The 27,783-nt window shown below is 46.4% G+C and overlaps 1 protein-coding gene across 50 annotated transcripts in view; it reads right to left on the reverse strand.

Moving 5' to 3' along the window:
* Positions 1–27,783, reverse strand: part of madd (MAP-kinase activating death domain) — a 47,029-nt gene that overhangs the window by 13,030 nt on the left and 6,216 nt on the right. For 5 of the 50 annotated variants that reach the window (XM_031569389.2, XM_031569387.2, XM_042708066.1 and 2 more), the window contains exons 2-23: positions 26,850–27,062; positions 26,296–26,573; positions 25,286–25,592; positions 19,799–20,108; positions 18,761–18,892; positions 18,266–18,379; positions 17,830–17,910; positions 14,255–14,427; positions 13,794–14,029; positions 13,340–13,499; positions 12,943–13,046; positions 12,604–12,809; positions 11,993–12,246; positions 11,505–11,644; positions 11,179–11,280; positions 8,158–8,217; positions 5,428–5,536; positions 4,711–4,897; positions 4,271–4,421; positions 3,456–3,662; positions 427–527; positions 158–241 (exon numbers count right to left, since the gene is read on the reverse strand). In XM_031569389.2, the coding sequence (XP_031425249.1) occupies positions 158–241; positions 427–527; positions 3,456–3,662; positions 4,271–4,421; positions 4,711–4,897; positions 5,428–5,536; positions 8,158–8,217; positions 11,179–11,280; positions 11,505–11,644; positions 11,993–12,246; positions 12,604–12,809; positions 12,943–13,046; positions 13,340–13,499; positions 13,794–14,029; positions 14,255–14,427; positions 17,830–17,910; positions 18,266–18,379; positions 18,761–18,892; positions 19,799–20,108; positions 25,286–25,592; positions 26,296–26,573; positions 26,850–26,908 (3,555 nt within the window). In that variant the 5' untranslated portion in view covers positions 26,909–27,062. Of the gene's footprint in view, positions 1–157; positions 242–426; positions 528–1,986; positions 2,044–3,455; positions 3,663–4,270; positions 4,422–4,710; positions 4,898–5,427; positions 5,537–8,157; positions 8,218–9,892; positions 9,956–10,294; positions 10,334–11,178; positions 11,281–11,504; positions 11,645–11,992; positions 12,247–12,603; positions 12,810–12,942; positions 13,047–13,339; positions 13,500–13,793; positions 14,030–14,254; positions 14,428–17,273; positions 17,283–17,829; positions 17,911–18,265; positions 18,380–18,760; positions 18,893–19,798; positions 20,109–25,285; positions 25,593–26,295; positions 26,574–26,849; positions 27,063–27,783 lie in introns of all 50 variants that reach the window. The other 45 variants (XM_031569399.2, XM_031569393.2, XM_031569391.2 and 42 more) reach the window with 20 other exon arrangements.

Raw genomic sequence — 27,783 nt, forward strand, 5'->3', positions numbered from 1 at the left:
AGGGAGGGAGCAGACATCAGAGACAGAGATTGAGAGAGGAAGGGAAGAGAAACAGAGTGAGAGGGGAGGGAGAAAGAAAGGGAAAGAGAGAGAAAGAGAAAGAGAGAGAGCAAGAGAGAGAACTAGGTAGGAGCTCTCTGTGTTGGCCGTGCCCTACCACTGTGCTGGCCTCAGAGTCCTGACTGGTGCTCCTGGTTAGGGCTGGAGGTTCAGAGCTGGCCACAGACTCGGTATCGCTCTTCTGGAGGTCCCAAGAGAGACGTGGAAAAGAAGCAAAGGCACAGATCGAGAGAGAGGGAGAGAGAGAGAGAGATAATAAGACGGCAGACCTGAGAGATGAAAAGAACATGAAAGGCAGCGAGAGGGAAACTAAAAGTGGTAGAGTGCGAGAGCCTCCTCTTGGGCCTGGAGGCCAGCTCAGCTCACCTGTGAACCAGAGGTCACGCTCAGGCCGCTGTCAGCACTGATCTGGGACCTCTTCTCCTCCGTGTCGCCACCCTCGCCACTTTTCTTGGCCCCCTCAGCCCCTGTGGAAGAAACGCCGTTAACATGGCCGCCCAGTGTGCCTCTGCACGGCCTCCTGGGACAGATCACGACTGGCAGTGTTTAAGGCTCCCTGCAATGAACACGTCCTCTGATGAGGCATCTAAGCACTACAGATCCTGAGCCACATTAAGGGCCTCACAAAGGGTTGACGGTGCCAAAAGCCCCTTTTCACCTCCAAATGCCTGTGGGTTGTTCTCCAAATTTATATGTGCTGTCTGAATACTGAGTTCTTAAACTGAATTCAAGCTGGTTGCAGAGATTTCAGTTCAATTTGCCTTTGCTTCAACTAATTTCCTGTCAAACAGCTGGCAGTCGTAAGAATACGCAGAGGCAGGCAGAGGACACAGTTTCAATCAAACGACAAAACTAAATTAAAACCCAATACAATACACTGATGGGGAATCGTGGCGATTAGCTCAACACAATACTCACTCAGCAGCTGACTTACAGACAGACAGACAGACAGACAGACACACAGAGTTCACACAGGGCAGTAATATGCGCAGACATAAAGAGCACACATAGACATACACATACACACACACGCTTACTGGAAGCAGTTACTGAAAACAATATAATTGTCTGATGAAGCTGCTGAACACTCCAGACACTCAAATTCACACAGGACAGCACAACCATCATGCCCGGTATTAAAATGACACAATTTCATCTAAATCTTACCAGTTGTTTGTATTGGCAAACACACTCCTTTAGTAAAGGCTCAGAGGTGAACAGGAATGGGTAAAGGAGACCTAGATATAGACCTATGGATCTTCAATCAATTCATTTCTGACCAGGAGGAAGTTTATGTGAGAAGAACACAAAACAGAGAAAACCTCCCTAACACAAGATGAGGTGCAACAGGACCTGGGAAGGATGGAGCAGTCTTGAGGTGGCACTAATATGCAATAGACATACTAGAGATACCAACAGGACCACTTGCTAGAGATGTCCATCATCTGGTAGGGAGGGAAGGTATTATTGCATATGGCACCTTGCACCATTTAAGAACATCTACAGATGTAAACATGGCAGCGACACAAAACGCATCAATGCTATGGGTGGCCTCATCTCAAAGCTATCAAATCAGTGGGTTAGGCTAAAGCACTTGACAAACAGCCCACTGCGATACTAGTGTAATAGCAATACCAAGAAACTAGAATTTTATATGGTAATGAATTATTCAGGTGAACACATGAAATAGCCTAGGCTCCAAGGAAGACGTTAGCAGATTTCTAAAATTAGTAGCAGTGGCATCAGGTAAGAGTCTAGTAAAGGAGTTCTACTGCTTGAAGCAACTACTTGATCTGTTCACAGCTTCGTCTCTAAGAGAAAGGTAGCACTGAGGAGTATAGAGAGACAGGGAAGTCAAAGGGAAGTGGAGTGGTCTGCAAAGACTCTAAGGAGTCTAAGTTCGGGTTTGCGCAAGAAGAATCTTACTCTGTTCCTTTTCCAAAGCATTTTGCTTTCTGTTATCCTGGTGCTTGCTCCACAATTCTACCCAAGATGCATTGCAAGCAAGGAGAGAAAGACAGAGAGAGAGTCAGAGAGCTGGTTGAAACTGGCAGATATGGTGGGTGAGCATTTAATGAACCAACAGAAAATGACTTGACAATGAAAAACAAACGGTGCGCATCATTCAACTCCAGGACGTTTTGTAATGTTTCATGAGTAGTTGTGCTTCGGTTACCCAGAGGAGCAACCGATAGGGTTTCCACGCCTACCAAAGACACATGACAAAACATCCAGAGCACCAGATCACCCTGAAGCTGGAGAACCACCGGAGAGGGAGAAAGTCAAAAAGGCTTTGGCTCATCGGAAGTCTAGCCCCAGAGAGGAGCCCTCTGACATGGGCTAGCTGTCTGGGGAAGGGGGGCTCTCCAGAGGCAGGGAGTCAGGTGTCACTCAGGCAGCTGCGGTAAGGCGTGAGATGAGGGTGAGTGGGGTGAGTCCAGCCATCCAGCCAGTGGGTGGAATGGGGCGTTGCAGAAGCCAAAGGGGAGGGTGTGCAAACTTAAAAAAGACATTCCGTAGAATTGAAGGGGCATCTCTCCAAACAGAACCAGCTAGTAGGTTAAGAGGAGGGGTGGACGTTTATGAGAGTGGACATCAGGAGAAGGGTGGAACTAGACGTCCGTTCCCTGTACACAGGCCCAAAAACCAGGTGCCACATCAAAGCCAACAAGGCTGGCTTGGTATGCCATGCTCGGCCATGCTTGTACAAAAGACAACCCCAAAAGGTGTGAACTTTTAAGGCTTCCTTGACGTCTTTGGGCTGTTTACAGGGGAGAGATGCTCTGCGGGGGCGGGGGCCATGCTGGAGGGGCCGGTTCTTGGCCAGGCCCTCTCCGATCTCTTCGGCACAAGGCTGCAGGTCTGGGGTTGGCTCTCAAACGGAAACTTACGCTAACATGCATCCACAAGGTTGGGGGGGGGGGGGGCAGGGGGGGTCTGACCAAACAGACTCCAAAGTAACACAACACAAGCACGCTTTGAACATTCAAGGGGATAGTCAACACAAACCAGTGGGCCAGTGTGTCACAATATGCCCCCAGTGTGCCTACACCAATTACAAGGGTTATAGTTTCTTATTTCTTGCAGCAAAGCATGTCTACTATCAAGAATTCATGCTGCTAAATAATAACAAATCAACAACCTGAACACTTCAAATAGTACATATTTTGCTTTCATTATCATTAATCCAATTGAACAGGTGTAGACCACTTGGTGGCATAGAATGAGACAGTGTCTGTCTGGAAGGAGCACGGTAGTGACATATAAGGAGACAGCTCCCCCTTGGGGCTCGGGGGGGTGCGGGTCGAGGCCAGGGGGAACAGGGGGTGGGATTCCATTCAACAAGCCAGAGTCTCTAGGGGCATGCAGGGCAGGGCGGGGTGGGGAGTACACACCGATTGAGGCAATAAAATTCTCCTCGTTCAGACTGCGGGTATCAAAGTGGTGGGGCCCCTTCCCGGTGGCGGAGGGCGGGTGGAGCTGGAGCCGGGGCACCAGCAGCACGCCGGCAGCCCGGGCGCCCTCCATGCGGCCCGACGGGCTCTCCTTGCTGCCCGGGCTGCTGGCGCCCTCCATGGGGCTGCGCTTTCGCTTCTCGGGCTCTGTGGAGCGCCAAGACACAGCGTGGAGGGAGACAGGAAAAGAAACGGAAGACAAAAAAAACAAAAACACGGATATAAAGAGAGAAAGACGGACAGAGAGAATAAGAAGAAGAAAAAGAAGAAAAAGAAGAAGAAGAAGAAGAAGAAGAAGAAAAAGACAGAATACAGAAGAAAGAGGGTTTGTCAGAGATGTTCTGAAGCCCGGAGCTGAAGTTCAGCAGCGAGGGAGTCAGGACAACAACAAGGACATTTATGAGATTATGACATAAGGCCCTCAGAGCCCACAGAGACTGAAGAAAGAGGAAAGGCGGCTCAGAGTGTTGCCAAAAAGTAATCAAAACATTCAACAATCTACAGTGATTATGTTTTTTTTTTATTAGCCCAGCTGAGAATCAGGCAAAGCCCAGCTGTTAGTATTTCTGCAGCTACTCAAGGTTGACAAAACTATTGACAATTTTAAATTGCACTGTCTCCACATATATAGTCTGCTATACATACCATTACATAGCAGAACGTATAATTAGGATTTAAGGAGCAACTGAACCTACATGGTTTAGGTACTTCATTACCATCATGCCATAAAAGATTGTGTTCTGGGCCGGCGGTACCTTTGGTCTGGTAGTGGGTGCGTGCGATCTCCAGCAGGCTGAACACGCTGGCCATGCCCCCGAGGCCCGCGTTGGTGTAGGAGTGCTCCAGACTGGAGACCGTACACTTCAGCAGGTCCAGCATGCCCTTATACACCTTTCTGCTTATCTCCTGGAGAAAGGGGGAAGAGAAGAGAAATACACCCATCAATTCAGGAAAACACTCTTAGTAAGGAGCAGTACTCCTGCTAGACTCCTTCCAAACAGATATCGCTGAGAACAGTGATGTAGCAGTAATCTGATATCAGCCTGCATGTAATATAATGAGGGTACATTGTTTTGTCAGTTTAAAATGACTGTAGCACTCTTCTTCTCTTAAGCATAATATTGAGTTGAAAGACACTTCCATAGTCAACTTTTCTGGATGCATTTCTCACTTCAGGTCCCTCCCATCAACTCACCACGTCCCCGATGACCTCCTGCCGGGCGTCTTCCTCCGATTGGACGGCGCGGTTGAGCTTGCTGAGCACAAAGACGCGCAGCTGCTCGTTCTCCAGCAGGCGGCGCACCTTCTTCATGTTGAGCCAGCCCACTCCCTGGCCGTCCAGCACGCTCTGCACCACCTCCTTCAGGAACTGCTGGTTCTCGCTGCAACAGCAACCACATACTCCATTTGTTCAACTGATCTTTTTGACACGCTACGTAATCTTACTTAGCATTTTTATTTCAGACGATTGTCTTCATTCTCTGGTTGGTTCAAGTAGATAAGATATGCCTAAGCTGTGGCTACCATAATTGGGTATAAGGGACTGTGACTGTAAATGTAAATGTAGGCTCTGAGTGTTGGACTGCTGGTATTCAGCTCTCATTAACAGTAACAGACTGATTAGCATTAAAGCCATTATTATTTGTTAAATGAGGTGGTAAACTTTGAGAGCCTTAACAAGGGAATAATCAGGTATTAATGATTTCCAATTATAAATCTGGAAGACTTAAGATCTGGATTCTTTGAAGAAGAAAAAAAAGTAATCTAGGTAGAGGTTCACTATTAATTGGAAGTATTTGGATAAAGCCTGGGCCTGCATCAACGCTTAACTAATGGCAGCCAGAAACGTTGGCATGGTATAGTATATATAGAGTGTTAAAGTGAGTGTGAACGAATGAGAGGAGTTTCTGACCTAGTGTTGTTGGCTCTTCCCTGCGGGGAGGGAGACTCCCTCTTTACAGTGGGGCTGTGCTTGATGACCGAGGACTTCTGGTCCACCAGAGCTCTGGGACCACGAGCCCCTGTGAGGGCCAAACACAGTGTGAGGACTGGCCACAGGGATGTATCTATATATATATATATATATATATCTCTCTCTCACACACACACACACACACACACACACACACACATTAATTAATTAATTAATTCATTAATTAATTAAACACAAACCTTTCATACTCTATGCATGCATGCCTTCATACGCGCTACCCAACAAAAAAATGAGTGCAGACATACGCTTCAAAAAACAGTTGAAAAAGAAAACATAAACGTTCTGTCATACAGCACGTAACACACCAATTTAATCTACAACATCTATTGTTCACATAATTGATCTCTACGTCAATAACATGCACAACAAACACATGACAAACCTTCTACTGACTAAGGTTCATACAAATCTGACACACAAAGGGTAGATTCACAGAAACACACTCAAAACGATTATGTGTCTCTCACATGCACACACAAAATAAACACATCCCTCATAATCACTGTCAAAACCCACAACACACACACACACACACACACACACACACACACACACACACACACACAATTCACATCGCCCACACACAGATGGAAAAACACAAACACCTTTGCAAGAGGAACAAAGCATCCACAGTTAAGGTATTGACAAGGTACGCTAAACTACAGTATTTACAGCACGCGGCTAAGGACGTTACAGGAACCACAGTGAGAGAGGAGGAGGAGAAGAGCAGAGGAGAAGATTAGACCAGACTACAGGTGGGAGTTGCAGAGAAAAATGGTGCCATTTGAGCAACAGAGAGAAACACACACACACACACACACACACACACAAACACACACAAAACTGGAGAGTGACAACAGGAGTGATAAACGGTCTGCATGGCAACAAGACCAACGCATCATGTGTCATGCGAAGATAGTCAGAATCAAATTCCAATGGTCACACCAGCACACAGACACACACACACACACACACACACACACACACACACACACACACACACACACACACACACACACACACACACACACACACACACACACCAAATATGCATGTGAGAGCGTAGCAGTATACACACAGAGAGGGTAATGGTGTGTGCAAATACACACCGACCGGGTGCCATTGCGTGACAAGACAAGACAGTGGAGTGAGTGAGTGAGTGAGTGAGTGAGTGTGTCAAAACAAACACATACATGAGGAGAGTATACAGGTGTGACATGGTGTACCATCAACACACGACAGCACACAGCAGCACAAGGGTTAGTGTGCACTGCCTACTGCATGGGTACACCACAAAGAGGGTTGGGCTCAAGACAACAGGCCAATACGTCAAAAATAGCTATGTCTTTAAAACCCAGGAAAGAGCAAGACACAAATAAAAATCAAGAATAATTCAATTACAGAAAATATTCTGTATTTCTCAGATTTACATTTTACCTTCACTGGTTCAACATACAGCTGATGTGACTGACTGACTGACTGACTGACTGACTAACTCTTTGATGCAATGTTCCTGTCAAAAAAACGAAGAAAACTGAAAGAGAAATAGAGGGGTAAAAAAAAACAAAAAAAAACAGGGAAGGCAGACAAGTCTGACAGCCCGACTCAGGCAAGTGCACTCCTCTTGCTGTGCTCCGGTGCTGAAGAGCTGTCAAGTGTCTGCCATCAGCTCTGAAAGAGCCTCGCTGGCTAGGAAACAAAGGCTGCTTCTCTGACACTGACTCAGAAAACAGAGCCTTCCCATCACTTCTACGAAAGGGCAACACCTTACGGATTTGATCTGGTTCCAGTTGCGTTTGATCATTTGTATAGTTTCACCAGAGGCAAGGTTGGACAGTATCAGTATCAATACAGTACAAACAACTTTTTCTGCAGACATGCAACCTGAAAACGTCACGAGCGCAGCATTGCCAGACTTCACGAAAGCAACAGCTGCACACTGACCACACTTTCAAAACATTTCCTCTGCATCAGACCCACCTAGAAAGAGTAAATATTGAATGCAGTTCCGCTCTGCACATAAAAGAGCACCTTGGGTCAATATGTAACTCGACATGGAAGCCTCTGCGCAAACAAAGGGAAACTGAGAAGCTCCAAAAGGGAACACGATCTCCTCCTCATCTTCTAATCAGCTCAAGGCACCTGGAGGCAGACGCTCTCCGCTGGGCCCACGTCTGGACCGGCGGCAACTAGGCCAGCCGAGGATCATCTGGATGTTCCTGGCTTCCAATCATCTCCTTACACACCTCATCCCAGCGCTGAGCTAACTGAGCCAACTCGCCAAACACAAGTCATCATCCAGTTAGGAGTCTGATTAACACAAGCATGTGTGCTAAAATCAAGTTTAAAAGGGAAGGCCTCATTTATGACTAACAAGGGAAAACACGGGGCGTGTCTTTTGGTGTGTGTGCAATGGGCCCAACCCTGACAGGACACACAACAGGTGAGAGGGGCAGAGATGGGTTGTTCCGAGTTGATGAATGACAGCCGACGCAACTGCAGCGATGTGTTGACCAGTGGTTTCTGAAAAGGGGGGCGGTATGGGTGAATGAAGAAGATGCAATGGCACAGAGAGGGGGGGGATGCTGGGAGATGTAGTCGACTGGCTTGGAGAAGCATGCAGCTCGCGCAGCAAAGGGCGGAACCCACCTTCTCCGCTCCCCGGGCCGACCTCTGTTATAATCTCCATTAGAGAATTTAGCCCAAATACTGGACACAAAACCCAGAATTAGTGCAGCGGAAAAGAATGACAGAGAGTGACACCGGCCCAGACAGAACCAGTCCAAACATCAACCCACAAACACCAGACACATGTACATACAGACCAACAGGGCACGCAGAGAAAAGGATTCAGAGAAATAGATACAGGAGAGAGAGAGAGAGAGAGAGAGAGAAGGAGAGGAGAGGGCGTAAAGAGAAGAGCACATTCCAGAGCAGAACGCCACAGGTCCAGGACCTGGTTGTTCTGTTGTGTGTTCTAGAGACTATATTGAGCTCCCTTGTGTCGGTGACTACTTCGGTTGGGGGCAAGTCGGTTTACATCTTAGAAATATCATTTTCATGAGTAAAGTAATGCCACAATACGGGCCTCCTCTTTTAAGTTCTATGAACACAGTAAAAAAGAAATTATAAAATGAATATGATCAAAAACATAACAAATACATACTGCTTCAAAATGGCATCTGCTCTGATGCTATACAAAATGGAAGCTGTCAGGTTCATGATCTAGACCTGCTGTACATCTGTGTAAAATGGATCCTTTCCAGCTCATAAAAAGCCACAGTGACCCGTGCAAAACCCAGAAAATATGAGCTGTGTTCTTTGAGGGTACATTTAAGAAGAACCATAACCGTTAAAAGCACTTTTAATGACAGGCACACTACGCTAGAGGCCATTTTATGAGCCAGAATCGTGTTACACCACAGTTAGAGAAGAACTCCATACACATTAAGGGCGGGGAGGAGGTTTGTTTGTGAGTGTGTGCATGAGTGTTTGTGTGTGAGTGTGTGCATGAGTGTTTGTTTGTGTGTGTGTGTGTGTGTGTGTGTGTGAGTGTGTGTGTGTGTGTGTGTGTGTGCATGAGTGTGTGTTTACTAGAAGAATATGGAGCTTTGAGAGGCCAAAATCTGGAATACACTGGAAGTACAAGAGATACATTTGGGCAGACAGCTTTGCTGGCAGTGGTCAAAGTGAGTGGGCCATAGTCCAGCCCTACACAGACCACACCAACTCGACTGAGACTGCAAAACAGATCCGCAAAAACAGAGAAGGGACTAATCCACTGCCATGTGGCCAGGTTGGCGGCCGTATCCATTCCATTTCAACTTCACCACAAACACTGACTGTGACCACTTCAACAGCATCCACTCGGTTTCAACAATCAATCGAATGTTCAGTTTCTTTGACAGAAATTGCCAGAAACTGCTTTACAATTAAAATGGAATGGACCCCCAACCGTATTTGGCAGCTGTAGAAAGGGACACACTCAAGACAGGAGAAAAAGAAAAAAACACCACCACACCAAATCTCATTCTCAAAAAAATACCATGTCCGTTAAGGAGAATGAGAACGTTCCAGACCAAAAGAAGAGACTTCTGAGGTCTTTGAAGAGAGAGAGCATCATCAAGACCCAAATCCCATGTCAAAGAGTAGAAGCAGAGGGGAGATGGCGGGGGGAGAGTGGGATTACAATCACAAATGCAGGCAAGTCGGCTAGTTTTCACCTGAGCCGTGTTTGGACTGCAGAGGTTCTGAGAGGTTCTGATCGGGTTTACTGTCAGAGGTGTCAAAGTTATGGGGTTGGGAGGCTATGAAGATGCACAGCAAACTACCACACCAAAACGGGAGAAGGGGCAGGGCAAGCTTTCACACAGTGAACACATACCCGGGCTTTCTGGCTCATCACCATCACCATCATCATCATCATCATCATCCTCATCCTCATCGTCTGAACGACAAAGACAAGTCAAATCATCCCATTTCAAAACAAAATCATGTCAGAGGATATCAGAGGACTTATGGCAGCTACTTCCATGAAGTGTTTGAGTTACACACACACATGCCGTTATTGTCTTCCCAATGCCAGTTTCTCACTATGCGCCCATGTTCCCACACAGTTCACAGACTATGCAGGAGCATTGCTGAAGACTGAGCATTTGAGATTTCAAGTAAACAATGGCTAATTAAATTAAAATCGTTATTAACAAGGCATTGCGTTCACTTCCAGAATAGTGCCATCTTTGAACTACACAAGGGGGGGGACAAGGAATGAAGCATTCCTACCAACCTTCTTCCACTTCCTCATCTAGATCAAAATTAAAATATTCTTTGGTAAAATAATGTCAGAAATAAAATGTAAATAGAGGGTATTAGGGGAGGGGGGAGGGGAGAACAAAGAAGAAGCAAAGAAAGAGTGTGAAGCAGCAACAAAATAATGCAGGAAAGATTCTACTCCTATGATTCATGTACAAGACATTAGCCCAACGTCTGCAATGGTGAAACATGAGTTTTAAGAGAAGAGAGGATCAGCATTAATGTGTATAATGCTCTGCGGTGACTATACTGAATAATGTATATGCTGTGCTTAAAGATGTATAAGCGGGATCACTTGTGAAAACCACTGCTTGCTATTCACAGTTGACAAATCCTAAATGGAGATAAACAGACCTTCTAGGTTTACTCCAACACACTGTTCTCTTTAAATACCTCATTGATCCATGAAGTGCATGAGAAGAATGAATCCTCTAATACATAGAGATTTACTGTCTACCTAAGAATTAGTAACAGTTATGCACTCTTACTACCATACTAACTAAAGCCTTGCTACGCTAATAACTGCAAATACCACTTCACACCTACATAAGAAGATACAAAGAGAGAGAGAGAGAGAGAGCTAGAGCAAACAATCAGAGATACATCAGAGAGAGAGAGAGAGAGAGAGAGAGAGAGAGAGAGAAAGGGAAGGAAAAACTGGAGGGAAAGAAGAGGGCAGAGAGCTGAGACATGAGGAATGGATGAAGGAATGAATGGATGTGGTGGTCTGGAGCAGAACAGACCAGACCAGACAGAGGACTGGACAGATGAGTGGACAGGTAGGGGGACAGAGAAACAGAGGCAAGGCAGAGCCAGAGAGAGGGGAGGAGGAGGCACACAGGTGTGCTGGCGATCTACCTTTGAGGCTGGGGAAGGGGGTGGCCTTCTCCCTAGCAGCCTTGTTGGGCAGAGCCAGGTTGGAGAGGCTGAAGCTTGTGCCGTGGTTCTTGTACAGGTTACCTGCAAAGACACACTCAGCCATTACATGAGACTGCCACGACAAAATGACAGCTTCAACAGTAGGGGAAACTCAGGTGACTGAGCACCACTGAGGTTGGTGGCTGTCTTGCCAAGCATTGAATGTCATTAGACACTGTGAGGACCTACACTTTTTATTTAATCATCTTATCATGCAAAAGGATTTCCAAACAGACCAATCCATCAATTAATGATAACAGCCTTACTGGCAAAGGACATGAGGCCCCCAAATCCATCGCCGCTGTTGTTGGAGATGGTGGAGTTGGGCGAGCTGTTGCGGGAATCTCCCTCGCCGTCGGACTCCCCCGGAAGCTTAAGGCTGCTGGGCCGCAGGGGGCGCTGTGGCCTAGCGAGACCAATCACACATCACAGCATGATCAAAGAAGCAGAGGCCAAAGGTCAAGAGATACATTTCATGTTTGAGTTCCGCACTAACTTTGAAGAGTAAAACATCCCTCCCCAACATTTTGATCCAACAATCTGAGAGACCTCACGCATTGAAGAAATCTTAGGCATAAGATAAAATTACACCCTTTTCACATACAAATAGATTATTTTAGAAGACCATTTGATCTGGAGACACTTAGAGCCTGAGGAAGACATATCCCCTGACTCTTTACTACATAACCATAGACTGGTCCAGTGAGAATAGCTGTGAGGATTGACTGTGGCAATAAGAAGTTTGTGAGCGTACTTGTTGCCGTTGAGGTTCTGGTTGAAGCGGGGAGTGTAGCTTTCCTCCTGTTCCTCGCTGTCTGCATCCTCTTCCACAGGGAAGCCATACTGAGGCTCAAAGTAAGGATTGTCATAGTCTTTCTTCTTATTGGCCGGGTCTGTGGAGGCGGGGTCAGGGGCGGGGCGTGCGAAAGGCTGGCTGGCCAATCCCGGGACAGCGTTCTTGAGGGCAGCACTCGCAGATGCCTCAATCTCTGCAGGGTCAGGCTGCTCCTGAGGGAATGGAGTCGTGTCAGAACAGACACCAGCAGCACCACTTTGTCCAGCATAAGCTTGGACAGATACTACTTCATACCTACACTTTTTCCATTCATACAATATATCGTAGCCAGTCAATTCAATATAGTCGAAATCACTTGCAGGCTATTTAAGAATTTTGATAAGACAGATAATTGATCTTATCAGATAACTGATCCACAAATGACATGACTTAACGTCAATTCAACACAATTCCATTCTTTGTGGTGACCAAGTCAGTTCAACAGAACCTTTAAAACCTAAAACCCCATCCACTAGTAAGGCTTTAAGCCACAGACACAGCGTGCAGATAGTGGGTGGTGTAGCACTGACGTGGTTGACCCCCTGGATGATGGTGCTGGGGCTGGAGCTGGCCGTGGTGCTGGAGCTGGAGCGCAGCGGCTGGCCCTCTGATGCCTCTGGCAGACCCTCCCCCTCGGGCTCCGGCTCAACGCCCTCCTCCACCTTGTACTCCTGGAAGTCGTGGAACTCCACCTCACTGGCGTCCCCCAGCGCAGCGTGGCAAGGTGGATCCACATCTAATGAAAAGAAAACCACAACAAAACACATAACTAAACAGCATAATAACAGCAGTGATCTCAAATACAGCATGTCGGAACATTTGCATATGACTTTTGCCTTAATTTACTGCAGCAGTACCCAGTGACTTACTTGGAGTGTCTCCCGAAATGTCCCCTTTGATCATCTCATTCACAAAGTCCCCGAGGGAGGAGTAAGAAGAGCTGGAGTCATCATAGCCTTCACTGTCACTGCCACTGCAACACACAGACAGACAGACAGACAGTCAGTCAGTCAGTCAGTCAGTCAGTCAGTCAGACACACTCAGACAGACAGACAGACAGACAGACATATACACACACGCAAACACAAATAAATCAGTATCATGCGCTGACCACTACTACAGATACAGAAGAACCTGTATAAAATCAAACTACACGTTTCATTTAATTTCATTACATTTCATTGTTATGGTGGTAAATCCCACACACACACACATCATTTCTTGGTGGTATGGCTCTGGGGCCAGATGGCTGGCGGGTGTGCGTACCTGTCGTCGGTGGGGTCGGAGTCGTTGGCCTCGTCCTCCAACGGCCCGCTCAAGGCCTCAGCCAGCTGAGACGAGCCGTCATACACGCGATAGAACACCGGCTGCAGCTGGTGCGCGTACCACTTGGGCTTGTCCCCAATCAGAGAGGGATCAAACACATCTGGTGCCCGGAGAGGGAGGAAGGCAGAGAGGGAGGAGGAGCGAGAGAGACGGAAAGAAAGTGACAGAGAAAGAGAGTTTGTTGCAAAGGGCTGACCACTACCCACAAACTAGACTATCCCTCCTGCCAAAATTAGGTTTGTACAACAGAGAACCACAAAAGCAACAGTATAGTTCTAAGGAAAATGCAGAAGTGTTAAAAAAGGGCAATCAGGAACAGACATTTTTCTTTTTTATCATAAGTAGCTTGATACACAGATCCACAAAATCAAGTGTACAGTGGGAGAGGCCTTACTGTTGTGAATCCTCTGGAAGGCCAGATTGGTGGGGTTGAGGGCCCACTCCCCGTAGTACTCCACGGCCTGCGTGTGCGACAGTTTGTCGGCAAAGCAGCTACGCCGTGGCCGGGAGGCCAGGAAGGACGTGGCCTGGAAGGCAACCACGGGTCGGGGGAAGAGGCGCAGCGTGCGCGTGTGCATCTGGAACCCCTGCAGAACGTTGGGCGAGTTGAAGAACCTCACCATGGCAACCCTGTGTGAGGGAGCGAGATGATTAGGCAAAGCCCTCCAGGAAAACTACATATATATATATATATAATTTTATATGATATGATATATCACACTCTGGTGAAAAACTGGGCCAAATGGACTGAATTAAAAGTCGAGTCTGAACTCAGGATATTGAGCAATTGCCGCCTTGACAAAAATATATATATACAAAAAAAGAGGTGTAACGTTTAACATTCGCGAGCCTTGCCTGGTGGCCACATCCACAGAGTCCACGTCATTGCCGTAGATGAGGGGGTTGAACTCGGTGGAGGACGGCGAGGCCTTGTCCCGGCCCGGCGGGAGCAGCGGCAGCTCCTGGCCCTCCTGGAACTTCTCCAGGTTGAGGATGGGCTGGGTGTTGAGGCTCATGCTGGCCAGAGCCTGGGTCAAGACGGAGGGATGGAGACCGGAGGAAAAGAAGGAAATATGTCTGAGGACACATGTCTGTGGGGGTGGGGGTGGGGTGGGGGTGGGGAGGGTGACAGTGACTCAGCAGCACAGTCACCTCAGGCATCAGCTCCAGCCTTGTGGCCCGTCAGCTTAGCATGGCTGGGCTCTGCTAACGCCTCAGGAGAGGAGGAGCAGCTGGACGCCAAGATAAGAAGCACTGACTTAATTTGTGCTGGATGAAAAAAGCTGACGTGTTCTGCCTTTTAACACAAGCGGTAGCCGCTCGGCTGGGAAGGAGCAGGAACTCATTCAGCTCAGGCAGAGAGAGAGAGAGAGAGAGAGAGAGAGAAAGAGAGAGCAGTTCACTATCTAAAAAGTTGCTCCTCTGATTATCACTAGGAGAAACACGTGCGCTTTCTCAGAGCTGAATGCAGACATGGGGCTTCTTGGAGGTGGCTAATGACTGACATGAGAGTGCTGTGCTGAGGATTTAAGGGTCAGAGAGAGAGTCAGAGAGATACAGAAAGAGAGAGAAAGGACGGGGCGGGGAGGATTCACCACACAAGCCATTAAGGAAGCACTCTGGGAATGCTGGCAACCTCTCGGTTAATGATTCGCTTAGCGCGGCAACTGCTAATTCGGTCAAGTCAGTCTGCTCACGAGCACAAAGCAACAACAGCTAACCTTTTAAAGCCAGACCATTATCAGTTCCATTTATTAGACTGCGATTTTTTTTTCTCTTTCTGAGAATGCTTTGGTTTAAAAGCACAACAGGCCTACACAGGAAATGCGCACACATTCCGTCATGCTTTAGCCAAACTTGAGCACTGTGTGAGTGGGTGGTGGAAGAAATCAATAGGTCAGTAAGTCACAGGGCTATGGACATCTCTATCCATGAGACACAGGTGGAGCGGACAGTCGATGCGGAGCAGGCAGAAGGTCTAAAAAGATGGGGGTGGGGGTGGGGTGGGTGGATGGTGGGGTGGTGGTGGTGAAGGGGGTCCGTGCAGTAGGCATGGCAACATTCCAGGACAGGGAGAGATCGGGTTGGGGTTCTTTTTTTTGTTTTTTGGAACCTTGGAGTCGGAGGCGAAGATCTGCTTTTGGGTGATCGCAGTCAATCTAACCAGACACTAAGGGGGGCACAAAAGAGATGGCACGAAAAAAGTCACGTGACAGCAAACAGGAGCCAATCACTGTGCAGGATTGGGACCAAGGTGTGACACAAGACAAACACATGTGCGGTTGAGAGGAAGTGGAGGTGCGAGACAAAGTGCAAGAGAAAGAGAAACAGTGCGACAGTGTAGAAGAGTGAGAGTGAAAGTGAGTGAGTGAGTGAGTGTGAAAGTGAATGAGTGAGTGAGTGAGTGAGTGAGAAGTGAAAGTGCGTGAGTGAGTGAGTGAGAAGTGAAAGTGCGTGAGTGAGTGAGTGAGTGAGTGAGTGAGTGAGTGAGTGAGTGAGTGAGTGTGTGAGTGAGAAAGTGCGTGAGTGAGAGAAACAAAGAAATAAAGACAGACAAACAGATGGACAGACAGACCAATAGTTAGACACTTGGTCCATTAAGAGACAGACGGGAGAACACAAAGCAGCACAGTGCACAGCAGAGGGTTACAGGGGCGGCACTACAGGAAAGATAGACAGACCAGTCAGCCACTCTAGACCAGGCTGTTCATAGTAAGCCCCAGGGGCAACCAGTCGGTGGAGGATGGAGAAGTGGAGGTGGAACACAGATGACAATATTCCACTATTCTACGGGGATCCAGGTCGGCCATGACCTATAATGCACCATTTCCATTTCCCTTCGCTAAAGTCGCAGTTCAGCGCTAATGTCTCACTGCGGGAGTGCTACTCTTAGACATGGGAACAGCCATTGAGGACGAGAAATTACCAGCGCTGCAAATCACTGCAATAGAGACATTTAAAGACTCTTCTGTATGTGCCCACGACGTTACGGTTAGTGACTCGCCAAGATTTTAAGACCCATGTACTCTAGCCACGTTAAAGTGAAAATGACTGAAAGTAGGGTTGATCAGAAACGTTCACAGGGTCTTACCTACAGTCAGTCAGACACAAATCAGACACACTAACACCACAGTACTTTCTTGGGCTGTGTATTGCCAACAATTTGGCGATTCGATATGCATCATGATACAGAGGTTACAAATATATATATATTGAGTATATATATAATACCCCACCATATGCATAAAATCAGAGTAAAGATTATGCAATGAGGACAACTCTGCTGTCTAGTGAACACGGTTTGCCACGAAACTTTGCATGTACGTTATTAATTGAAGTAGATAGTGTTTCAACCGATTTGAGAATCGATACAGTATCACAAAACATAGAATTGCAATACTCAAGTGTATAAATATTTTCTCACAACTCTAGAACTTTCGATCAGGAAATCTAGTGTGGAGGCCATCTATACACAGAACTAGGGTTGGGGGCTAAGGAATCACAACAGTAAATGTCTACTTCTCTGGGTCTGATTCAGAGGGCATCCATGGTTCACATAAACTACAATAACATTCAAATGACTTACTGTGTCTACAGCAGTTATTATTAGTAATGTTTGACACAGTCCTTTTACTAAAATAATTTTAAAGCATTTTTCAAACCTCTTCAAAAGAACACCAAATTAAGAGGTCAAAAGAAAATAACACTAGAAATTTTAGAAAAGTCTAGCTCTGGTCCATCATGAACTGTCTTTGAATCAGTCCCATTTTCTACACTTGCTACGGTGGTTCTACCATTGGGGGCTGTGGATTAGTAAAGAGAAACTACAGTTAAGACTGGGATCCAACACAGCAGCTCCCAGTTTCACTTTTACCTGCATGAGCTAGAATGTGAAAAGAGAAGAGGGAGAGAAAGCTTATTGTGGTTAGTGCAATGGCATCAATAACGAACAACCTTATGTACACATTTGGGCAGAGAGGACAAATAATCATGTATTTTTTCCCAGTACTTTACTGGAGCAGGGGAAATATGTCTGAATACAAACAATCTCAGACAAACACAGATGTACTCAATCTTTAATGTTTTGTTCCACAGCCAAAAACAAAGGTGGATCGTATGACCATTCTGCTCATGGTATTGGAACTCTTTCTAGGTCAATAGGATCTTGCATTGTGCCAAATCACCTGACGCTAATCAAACCTTGCCAGGCTGTCAGTACTACACAGGCTTCAATTCCACCTCATCAACATGGCTGTGTAGTAGAGGGCACGCCTCTCAGTAAGACTGGATCAACACTGGCTGCCAATATTGTCGAAGCAGCACTGGCCCCGGGGCAAACTGTGCGGGCCGCGGGGGCAAAAACTGTGCCGGTCAGGTGACAATAATGAGTAAACCTAGAGAGGCAGGAGGGAGGCCATTGTGTGCTCTACCTGCTTCAGATGCTTCTTCAGCTCAGATGACTCCGGCTCAGGGAGAGGGGGAAGGATCTCCGCATTGGTGGGTCTGAGGACCTGTACACAAACAAACAATGTGACTGACAACATAGGCGGAGAAAAGAAGAAAAAAAAAAAGCAATTGTGTCTGTAGGTTGGCTGATCTATTTCTGATATGCTTTCATACAGCCCAGTGTAGGTTATGGGTAAGAACATAGGTCATGAAATATGGATGGTATGAGTAAGAGAGTATGGAGGCATTTGTGGACTGCATCACAGAGTTCACATCAATTACAGAGGGAATTAGGACATGGGCCGGTAAATCTAAAACTTGAAATACACAAGTGGACATAAATCGAATCAAATCCGAGGGGTGTGCTACGTAGTCCTTCTGCAATGGGATAGTAATATAATTCTGGTATAGAACACAGACCTTGTTGCAGTCAAGATCAACTAGCCACACATCATCTGGCATCCTGAAATCAGCCTTGTACAGGAAGAAGCTGGCCGGAACGCCAATGATGTAGGGGGTGGGTGCAAGAAGAAGCTGCGGGGCGAAGCAAAGAGAAGACATTAAAGACGCATTACAGCACGCCACTGCATTCCCTGTTTCAAGAAAACAATATGTTAATGCATCACCACTAAAACATTTTTTTTTATTAATTATTCTCAATGTCTACCATTTGTTGTATTTGTCACCATACAGATTAGAATGGATTACACACTAGGGTACTTATTAGAGAACGAGCACAACAGATGAAATTGCCTTGGTAAAATGTGTGGCCCACTGGGAGACAAAAAAATTATAAATGAAATCCATCGTATGTTAATCGCATTGGTATGCTGCCATTTGCAAAACTGGCTTAATTTATTCAGCTCTGGATCCAGTGCGAGTGGGAAGAATGGGGAACAGTCGAGTGCTTCCTACTTGTTCAGCTGAGGCCATGCACGTGGGCAGCAGTGGGATGACTGGGAACATGTACTCCAGAGGGTAGATCATAGACACAAACGCCATCACGCTCATGGACAGGGCATTATAGTCCCGAGACTGAAGCACCACCTGAAGAGGAGACAGGAACATACACACGTTGTGCTTTGGCCAAATACCTATAACTATTATATATAATTATAACATTAATAACTATACCTATTCCATTACAGTTGTCCCAAAACATTCCACAAACACTGCCAAACGCATATTAAAGAAAACACTCAAACCCTCACAATGTCCTAGGAACATTGAAGGGGATATTAGCATTAGCAAGAGGGCAAATATGTGCAATTGTTATAGGTGTGAGGGGGCAGAATAGTTGTAGGCATTTCAGGACAGTTGACCAGCATGCTCCTGCACGGCCACAAGAGGGCTATGTTTTTCCCGGAGAGGCCCAGTGACCCGTGAGCACTCCACTACGCATTAGCAGTGGTGCTCTCATCTCAAGGGCACGCTCTACTCGTTCTCCACAGCACAGGCATCCGTCGCAGTGACAGAGCCAACGTGCTCTCTACATGAGGATGCGGCAGGAACAGAAGCTAGTCGAGGTCATGGTAGTCCACAGCAATAACCCATATAAGCAGGAAACCTCATAGAACAAGAAGGATGTCATGTCAATGTCATTTTTTTGTGGGTTTGTGCATATGGGTCTGTGGGGTGGGGTGGGGGGATGACTTGTGCTTGTTTGGGTGTTCAGACACCGAGTTTGATTTTCCAAACAAGGAAACTATTCAACATGGACAGGGTTAGTGTTGGGGATTATCTTATTGTGGGTGTGTGTGTGTGTGTGTGTGTGTGTGTGTGTGTGTGTGTGTGTGTGTGTGTGTGTGTGTGTGTATGTATGTATGTGTGTGTGTGTGTGTGTGTGTGTGTGCGTGTGCGTGCGTATTTGTTTATTACAGTTTCTGCAGTTTCCGGAGTACAGCACACACATGTCCATGTTCCGTCTGGAACAATTCCTCTGTGTGTGTTTACCTTGTGCTCGAGCAGGATGCAGCTGAGCACCAGCAGACAGCCGTCCACGCCCAGCAGCTCCAGCGGCAGGTGCAGGGGGAAGTCCACCATGCAGAAGCGTGAGGAGTCGGGCAGGGCGAAGGTGAGCGCCGGCTGCATCTCGTGCGGCAGCACCTCCACGTCCACGCGCCGCTGGCCCGCCACGGGCACGGGCGAGCGCAGCAGCCGGTACACCCACGACTCGATCTCGCGCAGGTCCTGCAGCAGCTGGCTGCCTTTCTCCTTCTCCTCCGTGGAGAGCGCCCCCGTGAACATGCGCCACATGGTGTCCCTGATGGAGGGAGGGGGGGTTATGAGAAAAGGAAAGGAAGGTTAGTGGGAAAAGGAGGAAGGGGGTGGGGGAGATAAAGGGGGAATCAAAGAGAACAAAAAAAGAAAGATTAATAAAAACACAAGACGGAGAAGGGGAGTGAGGTAAGAGAGTAGGAGGGAGAGAGAGAGTGAGAATGGAGAGAATGAAGAAAAAGGTTATCCTCCTACAGGCATGCACTAAGCACACAAACAAAGCCCCCAACCTTGGACTTATCAGACCCCTAAGTGACTAGGTTTAAAAATAGCTTTGGTATTTATAGTGTACGTGCTCTCTGCCAGGCTGCTTACAAGAATGCTTCATACATACTATTCAAATAGAGCATCTGAGGTAGGGTCTTGCTTAGGATGGAGCTCCTGGAAATCCAGGGAATATATAGATCATATTTCCACATTTATCATGTAGACGATTATGTAAGGTTCTGAAATTGCTCAGTATTCACTCCATATTGCATGGCAGAGTGCCGCCTCGTTTCGCAGGCCTTTCTGCATATATGTTGGAGGTGGCTGGAGTGTCGTCCTGAAATCTTGTTAGTCTTTCTCATTCTTCACATGATTCAGTACATTACAGCGCCAATGGGACGAGAACAAAAAGACAGCACATCCAGGCAAAATGTATAGTGTACCATTTAAATCTTTTTCTAATTTAGAGAAAGTGATAGCATGTTGGAACCAAATGGAACCATTAAGGCTTTAATCTACATAAACATGTAGGCTCTAGTCACTAGCTCATTATATATTTGAAATGCATTTATGAAAATGGACACTCTTAATCAAGGGAGGAGTTGGAAACAGTTGTGGTTTCAAAACTTGAGGTTGTCAGTGTAACTTTAACAGAAGCACTTAATAAAATCTCAACAAATGCGATTTGATACAAATAAACCCGTTTTCATCAACCTTACCCAATGTGAAGGGGGAGTTAATCCACCCCTCTCTAGCCAATTCATTTCTTATTCAACTTCAAAAGATTTTATGCGGATTTAAATCCACCCACACCAGGTTTCCCAATGCAAATGGTCCAAATTCACATTAGAAAGCAGTATTAGGCCACCAAATGACAGTGTTTATGGGGGTAGCATTCCCTTTAGGTCTGTCTTAATCTGAACACCTGTGCTATAGTTCATTGGCAGTATGCCAGACTATAATTACAACTAATAAGGCAGGTGTGAAGAAGTAGGTTGCACCTGTACACAGCCAATTAGTGAGATCATCCCTAGGCTAGCTTACCAGCAGCAGTTGGATCAGTACTCAACTGTATTATTTCACATAACTCTGTCAAATAGCAGTCCATTAAACTATTAAGGAACCCAAATTTTACAGTCTACGGTTAAATAATAGATTATGTAATTCTGCTAGGAGTTTGATCAACTAGTAAGGCTAGTATTTACTTATTTAAGTCTCTGGTATAGTAGCCACAGGCCAAACTAAAAGTCAAATGTACACCCCAGATATGAAGAAAGACACTAAAAATAGAGGAAGGAAGTATAACAGGATGTTAAAAAACATACACTTTGCAAGTCCCAACACTTTAGACATACACGCAGCAGAGACCAGCACAGAAAGATGCGAACTACCCCAATTCTCTCTTCTCTTTAGAGTACCATACGTACTGCACACCAATAAAACCTCTAAAACGCCTCATTATGAAGACTATGGCCAAAGTGATCAGGAGGGCTGCACTCCAACCAAACATGTCGCCATTAAAAGCATCTGAACCTCATTCTTCAAAATCACACAGCAGAGTTTTCTCTGTTAGTCCAGCGGTCAGCGCTGTTGCTGTGGTGTTACCTCCCGCCCATGTTTTACAGAAAAAGGGTTAGTAAGAGCAGTAATTGCTCCAGATGGCCACAGTGGGGGTCTCTGCTCTTTGGCTAATTACTGTTATTCAGCACTAATAAAAGCCCCCGAGGGAGAAGAGAAAACCACCCAGGCCTGAGTCTCAGAGCGGAGTGCAGCCAGTGCTCACCACCACGCCACTGAAAGGCCACCAGCAAAACACTAACCCCCGTCTGTATGAAAATATGACCTCTACCATTAAATGTGATTGATGGAGAAGATGGCTATTCAATGTACAAGCAAAAAGCAGAAAGTAAATAATAGAGAGTAGCAGGCACAGCAAGTGACTTTAATTTAGTTTAGGTTTAAGCAGAAACTCGTAGTCTAGGTTCAACACAGGCAATTTTTGTAGTTTAATTTGGCTAAATGTGAAATTACATTTGACGTGCCAGGCACCGCCCTTGAGGAAAATCTATCCAATTTGGACAGATTGGTGCTTGAACAGCACTCGAGTTGGGGAGTTTTTCAAAGGAGACTGTTGCGCGAGTGCGTGGAGTTAGCTTTCGTTTGCTCATCTGTACAAACCTCCCACCTCTCCCAGCCGGTCCCCGAGGACAGCCAGCAACCCCAATCTGTCACTCAGTCTGCTCCAGACAACCAAGAGTTACATAAGCCGCCCGATCTCTACTATGCACTCGCTCTTAGTCTGAGTTTCACTCTCACATCTTTCTCTTTCGCTGGATGATTCTCTCTCTCCATCCCTCTTTCTTGCACTAACTTATTAGGTTTAAAGGCAGCCACACTCAGTAAATTTCCTTTTTTGATATATGGTGGATCTGGACTGAGTGGCATGACTGGGCAGGTCAGTAGACAGAACATGCCATGACCACGTCGGGGACAAACATTAGCACAGACTGTATGGCCTTTCAAAACCAGCAAAATGAGCATCTAAGAGAAACATTCACTGAAAATGATCACACACAACCACCAACAACCAGTGACAAATAAGAGCCCACTATTCCCTAGCCACACCGTGTCTGTCTGTCTCTCTGTCTGTCTGTCTGTCTGTCTCTCTGTCTCTGTCTCTCTGTCCCTGCTGCTGCTGCCGTGCTGAAATGCCCCAGCAATTAGAGGGTCTTCATTAAGTCTGACGAAGCAGCCTGGTCAGTCTTCCTGCGGTCATGTGGTGGATGTCAGAAGCCCTCAGAGGTGACAGGCGGACGGAGAGGATTGCCCTTAAGACCCTGCATGTGGGTGACCCATGCTTCACTTGAATGTCAAAAGGTCAAAGGCCCAGAGGGGCAAAAGTAAGTAGGGGTCGTAAGCTGCACATGTCCCTCATGGTTTACGGAATTGATGTCAAAGCAATTGACGCAATGAGTGCTTTCTACAAGTTCTGTGTAACAGTGTTTAGATAAACAATGAATGTGAAGTGACATGGAATTTGTGATGCAAATACATGAAGGGTTGGATTGGAATGATGGGTTGATGAGGCGAGAGGAGGAAGATGAAACAATCACTCTGTACAGACAGACAGACAGACAGACAAACAGACAGAGGAATATTGTGTTTGTTTTTCCACCACAAAATAATGTGCTTCCGCTGTGATTCTTTGCAGTAAAACAAAGAAACCATGTTTGGACTGGACAGAACTAAACCTGGTTGAGGATGAGTAATGTGCTTATGTAAGAAACTACGGTGTGGTGAAATCAGCCGTGTGTATGTGTGTGTGTGTGTGTGTGTGTGTGTGTGTGTGTGTGCGCATGGTGCCTGAGGCGCACACTGGAAATGGCGACTGCAGTGTATACGCAGAGGTCATTCTTACTCATCATCGTGACCACATGCACCCAGACCAGGCTGAGTTCTCAGTAGGAGCTGATGGGAACCATTTTAAACAGAACACACTGCACACTGTATAGCTTCCAGCAGAAACCAAAGACAAAAATTGCTGAGATCTGTCAGCAGCAAGCAGATTAAATCCAGAGAAACGCTCCAGTAAAGTGTCCAATAAAATGACTTGATGTCTTTTATAATGGAAAATATGATCAAGTGACCATAAAAGTATACCACTGGGTACGTCCATCAAAATCATACAATCCAATAACCATAAAGAAGAGTAAAGCTCTTAACTGATTATTCCGCTTGTAATCATTTACACATTTTCCTTCTTAATGACAAACCTCAGCAACATAACAGCAAACAGAACTGAAGTGGGTGCTTAAAATTGAGCTCAGTTCCGGCCCGGGGAGGGGGGGGGGGGGGCTGTAACTGTAAACAAATTCCGCCTCAATATCTTGATTTGTGCATTGCCATCAGATTGGTTGCTAGGTAACCAGAGGAGGATCTGGTGAGAAAAAGGAGGAGGGAGGCGGGTGGTGGGAGAATGGGGGAAGGGGTTAAAACTGCACTGTGTGATGCCACATTGATCTGGAGAACAGGTCTCTTCACTTTGAAGGGGAAATATGTAAGTGCCTGGTCCAATGATCAGGGTTCTATTTCAGTGCTGGCGCCATGCTATGGGAGGAGGCCCTTCTGTACTGTGGCAGGGTTACATAACCAGCCCTGGGAAGTCTCAAGCTCAGGAGATAGGAACAAACATAACACCTTATATTCACGCTCACGCACACAGACACAGACACACACGAGACACACACACACAGACACACTGGGCTTTCCAAGCATCTTAGCACTGGAAAGCATAAGTTGTTTAGTACCACACAAACACACCTGCTTATCCATCAAAGCTGGGTTTTAAGTATGTTTCATGCTGGGGTTCTTTCCATTCAGTCAATTAGCAAACAGCAAGAAGCATATGAAAATGATCAGGATGTTTATTATGCAAGATCTTAACATAGCTTAAAAGCAGGGAGCAAAATTAGCACCCGTCAAGCATCAATGGGGTGTAGATTTCTGTGCTGGCAAGTGAATGGTGGCGGTAACTGCATGTGTAAAATACGGGTGCTGTTTATCTTCGAAAAAATACTGTCAGTCTATATAATCTGATCATGATAAAATGGCTTCCCATATCTGCGCAACACAGGGGGGGATGGGGGGTGTGGGAAACAAACAGCGCATAAGCTACAAGATTACTACTGCCAAAGATATGTGAAAATGAAGTCTGAGGTAGGGGTTGCACAGAGTAGCCTAATCGAGCAGTTACATTAATTCTTCAGTTTCTGCATTGACATCAAACACTGAATTAACAAAATAATCAGTCACTATCAGAACACAATAGGAACCCACTTTGATGACGGAATATTCTATCTTGGAATACTGTAGAATGTTGGTAATAATTAACAACGTACTCAACAGCACACAATTTATGGTGCCAAATGAAAACAACCGCTCTGCTGAGAGACTGACCTCTGTGTGCCCTTGGGCAGGCCGGCACGCTGGTTGAGCCTCTGGCTGCAGCAGTCCACCATCCGCTTGAGGATGTAGAGACATTCCCGGAAGGTGGAGAAGAAGGGGTAGTGGCTGAGGATGCACAGCGAAGTCAGGGTGCTGTTGCGGTTGCGAGGGGCCGCCCGAACGCCGCGCTTGGGCTGGGGGGACTTAGCGTGGACCGCCTCTCCCGCGGGGGGCACCAAGTCCGCCTCTTCGGCGGAGGAGACCTCGGATTTTTCCGTGGCTTCCACACCCATTTCGGTTGTCGGGGCATTCTTGTCTCCTGAAAATGCAGCATGACATTTGAACCCCTTATGGAAACAACTATGACAGGAATCAATTCAATTCATGAACAACAACAACAGTGGGAAATTTCCGACCACTGAGTGGGTGAATACACCTCAACACCTGTCAAATTTGGAACATCCCACTAGGAAGTAGCGGGAGTTTTTGAGAGCTCAGAGAATTAAGTTTGATGTCACTCAACATGGCAACGTTTGTGGTAAAAAATGAACTTGCTCTGCGCACAAATAAGTTTACTTCATTGTTTATTTAGGTTGTACTCATTAGCACAGGTGATTGTGATGTTAAACGATACTGTTAAATGATGCAGTTTACTTTTGTTTAACTAACATACATGTTAACATGTTAAACTTCTGGTTAGCTAGCCTACTTAACGTTAATACCATTGCCGTTGTTTATCATCATTGTGTGAACGCTCTCAACTAATGGAAGTGGGACGTTCCGAATTGGGAACTTTCCCAATTCCAAGCTGCCTGAACATATGATAACACAAGATAAAACAATAGGCTGAAAGGAGTAGGTATACAGATGTTTTTGATCAGCTTTCAACAGCAATACATGAATTGTGATGTATCTTGTATGTGTAACTTATGTGTAATGTACTTGTAATGTATGTGTAATGTGTAAGTGCATAGAGCCAGTCCCAGCCCCCACATCCAACAGTCCCACACTTGTAAACTCACCTCTTCCCTCTGGCCGAGGCTTGTGGTGTCCCCGCTGGAAAGAGCGGTAGAAGTTGACACAGATGCCGTAGCGCGTGACACCCGAGTCCTTGTCAGTGAGCGTGAAGACAAAGGAGGCGTCGTCGCGAAGGCTGACGCGCCGCTGGCGGATGCTCAGGCAGCCCTCGGGCTGGCAGAAGAACACCACGTCGGGTGGCAGCGGGAAGTCGGGCTGGTCCTCCAGCGGGTAGCGGCGCAGCAGCTGTGGGGTCTGAGACACGCTGTCACTGCTGGGCTGCCTGAAGGTGGAGAGAGAGACAGACAGACAGGCAGGGGGTTGAATCCTCCTTCGCATCACATTTCAGGGGCATATAGTCTGAATAAACAAAATAAACACAACACCTACAACAACAAACAAGCCTGCCTGTATGCGTAATCAAGCACAGGCACACACATGCACAGCCATCCCATGCCATTCTTCAGCTGAATAACAACATTTTGAAACCAAGGTCACATGACTTCCTGATTTGGTGGTGATCAGCTGAATAAAAAAAAATAAACATGTGAGAGGTTACCTGACTCCGACTACCACCAGGTAGTCCAGCAGGCGGGGGCACATCTTCTTTTTCTCCATTTCTGAGCAGGAACCCTTTCTAGGTCATGGCAACTGGGGGCAACAGAGACGGGGTCCAATCAGGATCTTGAGCTAAGCTATGAGTGGCAAGGGGGAGGTGGGTCGCCCCTGATCATGGTGCTCTGAGCAGTGCAGTGGAAAAGAATGGGTCCTCCTGGAAGAAGAGAAGAGACAGATCACAGTTCCATTGTCAATGACACAGTCCTGCATCTCTAACTGAGTTTGCATGGAAGCTCATGTCTGCTTGTGACCCCTTTTCAACTGTGGTTTATAGCTGTGGTATTTCGCTATTTTATTTTTAAGTAGCGAACAAGAGTCCCATTGGATGTGCTGATTAGGAATTACCAATGAGGCTGAACCAATCACTGATGATTCACGCTGTATGGTAGGCTCAGAGGAAAAGGCTATTTCTCTCTCTCTCTCTGTCGTCTAAATGCCAACGGGCCTTGACTGTGCTCCCTCTAGCTCTTAACTGGCCTTGACACAAGGCTCAACAACGGGCATAAACACACACGCTGGTGTGTCCTCAACACTAAAGAGACGGAGCAGAAAGCGGCTGTGTCCCCACCACATGTGGTTCACCATGCAGGACGAATCAAGTATACCACTTATGAACCAGAGGCTTAAATACAAGCACTTTGTTTTCCAGTGTATTCTGAATCCCTAGGATTGTTTTTCAGCTTTTGCTAATGGAGCACTCAGTTTTTAGGTGTTTTTTCTCAGCCCTGTGTTCAGAGGCTTTGATTGTTGTACCTCAGCTTTGTACACACTGTCTTAGTAATAACTGCTTTCTTTTTCGCTTTTAAAAGAGGCACAGTCATTAGACCATGGTTCTTTGAGGTAACCCTAATTGGGGGTGTTTCGCCTGATTGATT

The sequence above is a fragment of the Clupea harengus genome, chromosome 6, assembly GCF_900700415.2.
Source record: "Clupea harengus chromosome 6, Ch_v2.0.2, whole genome shotgun sequence".
Taxonomy (NCBI): Eukaryota; Metazoa; Chordata; class Actinopteri; order Clupeiformes; family Clupeidae; genus Clupea; species Clupea harengus.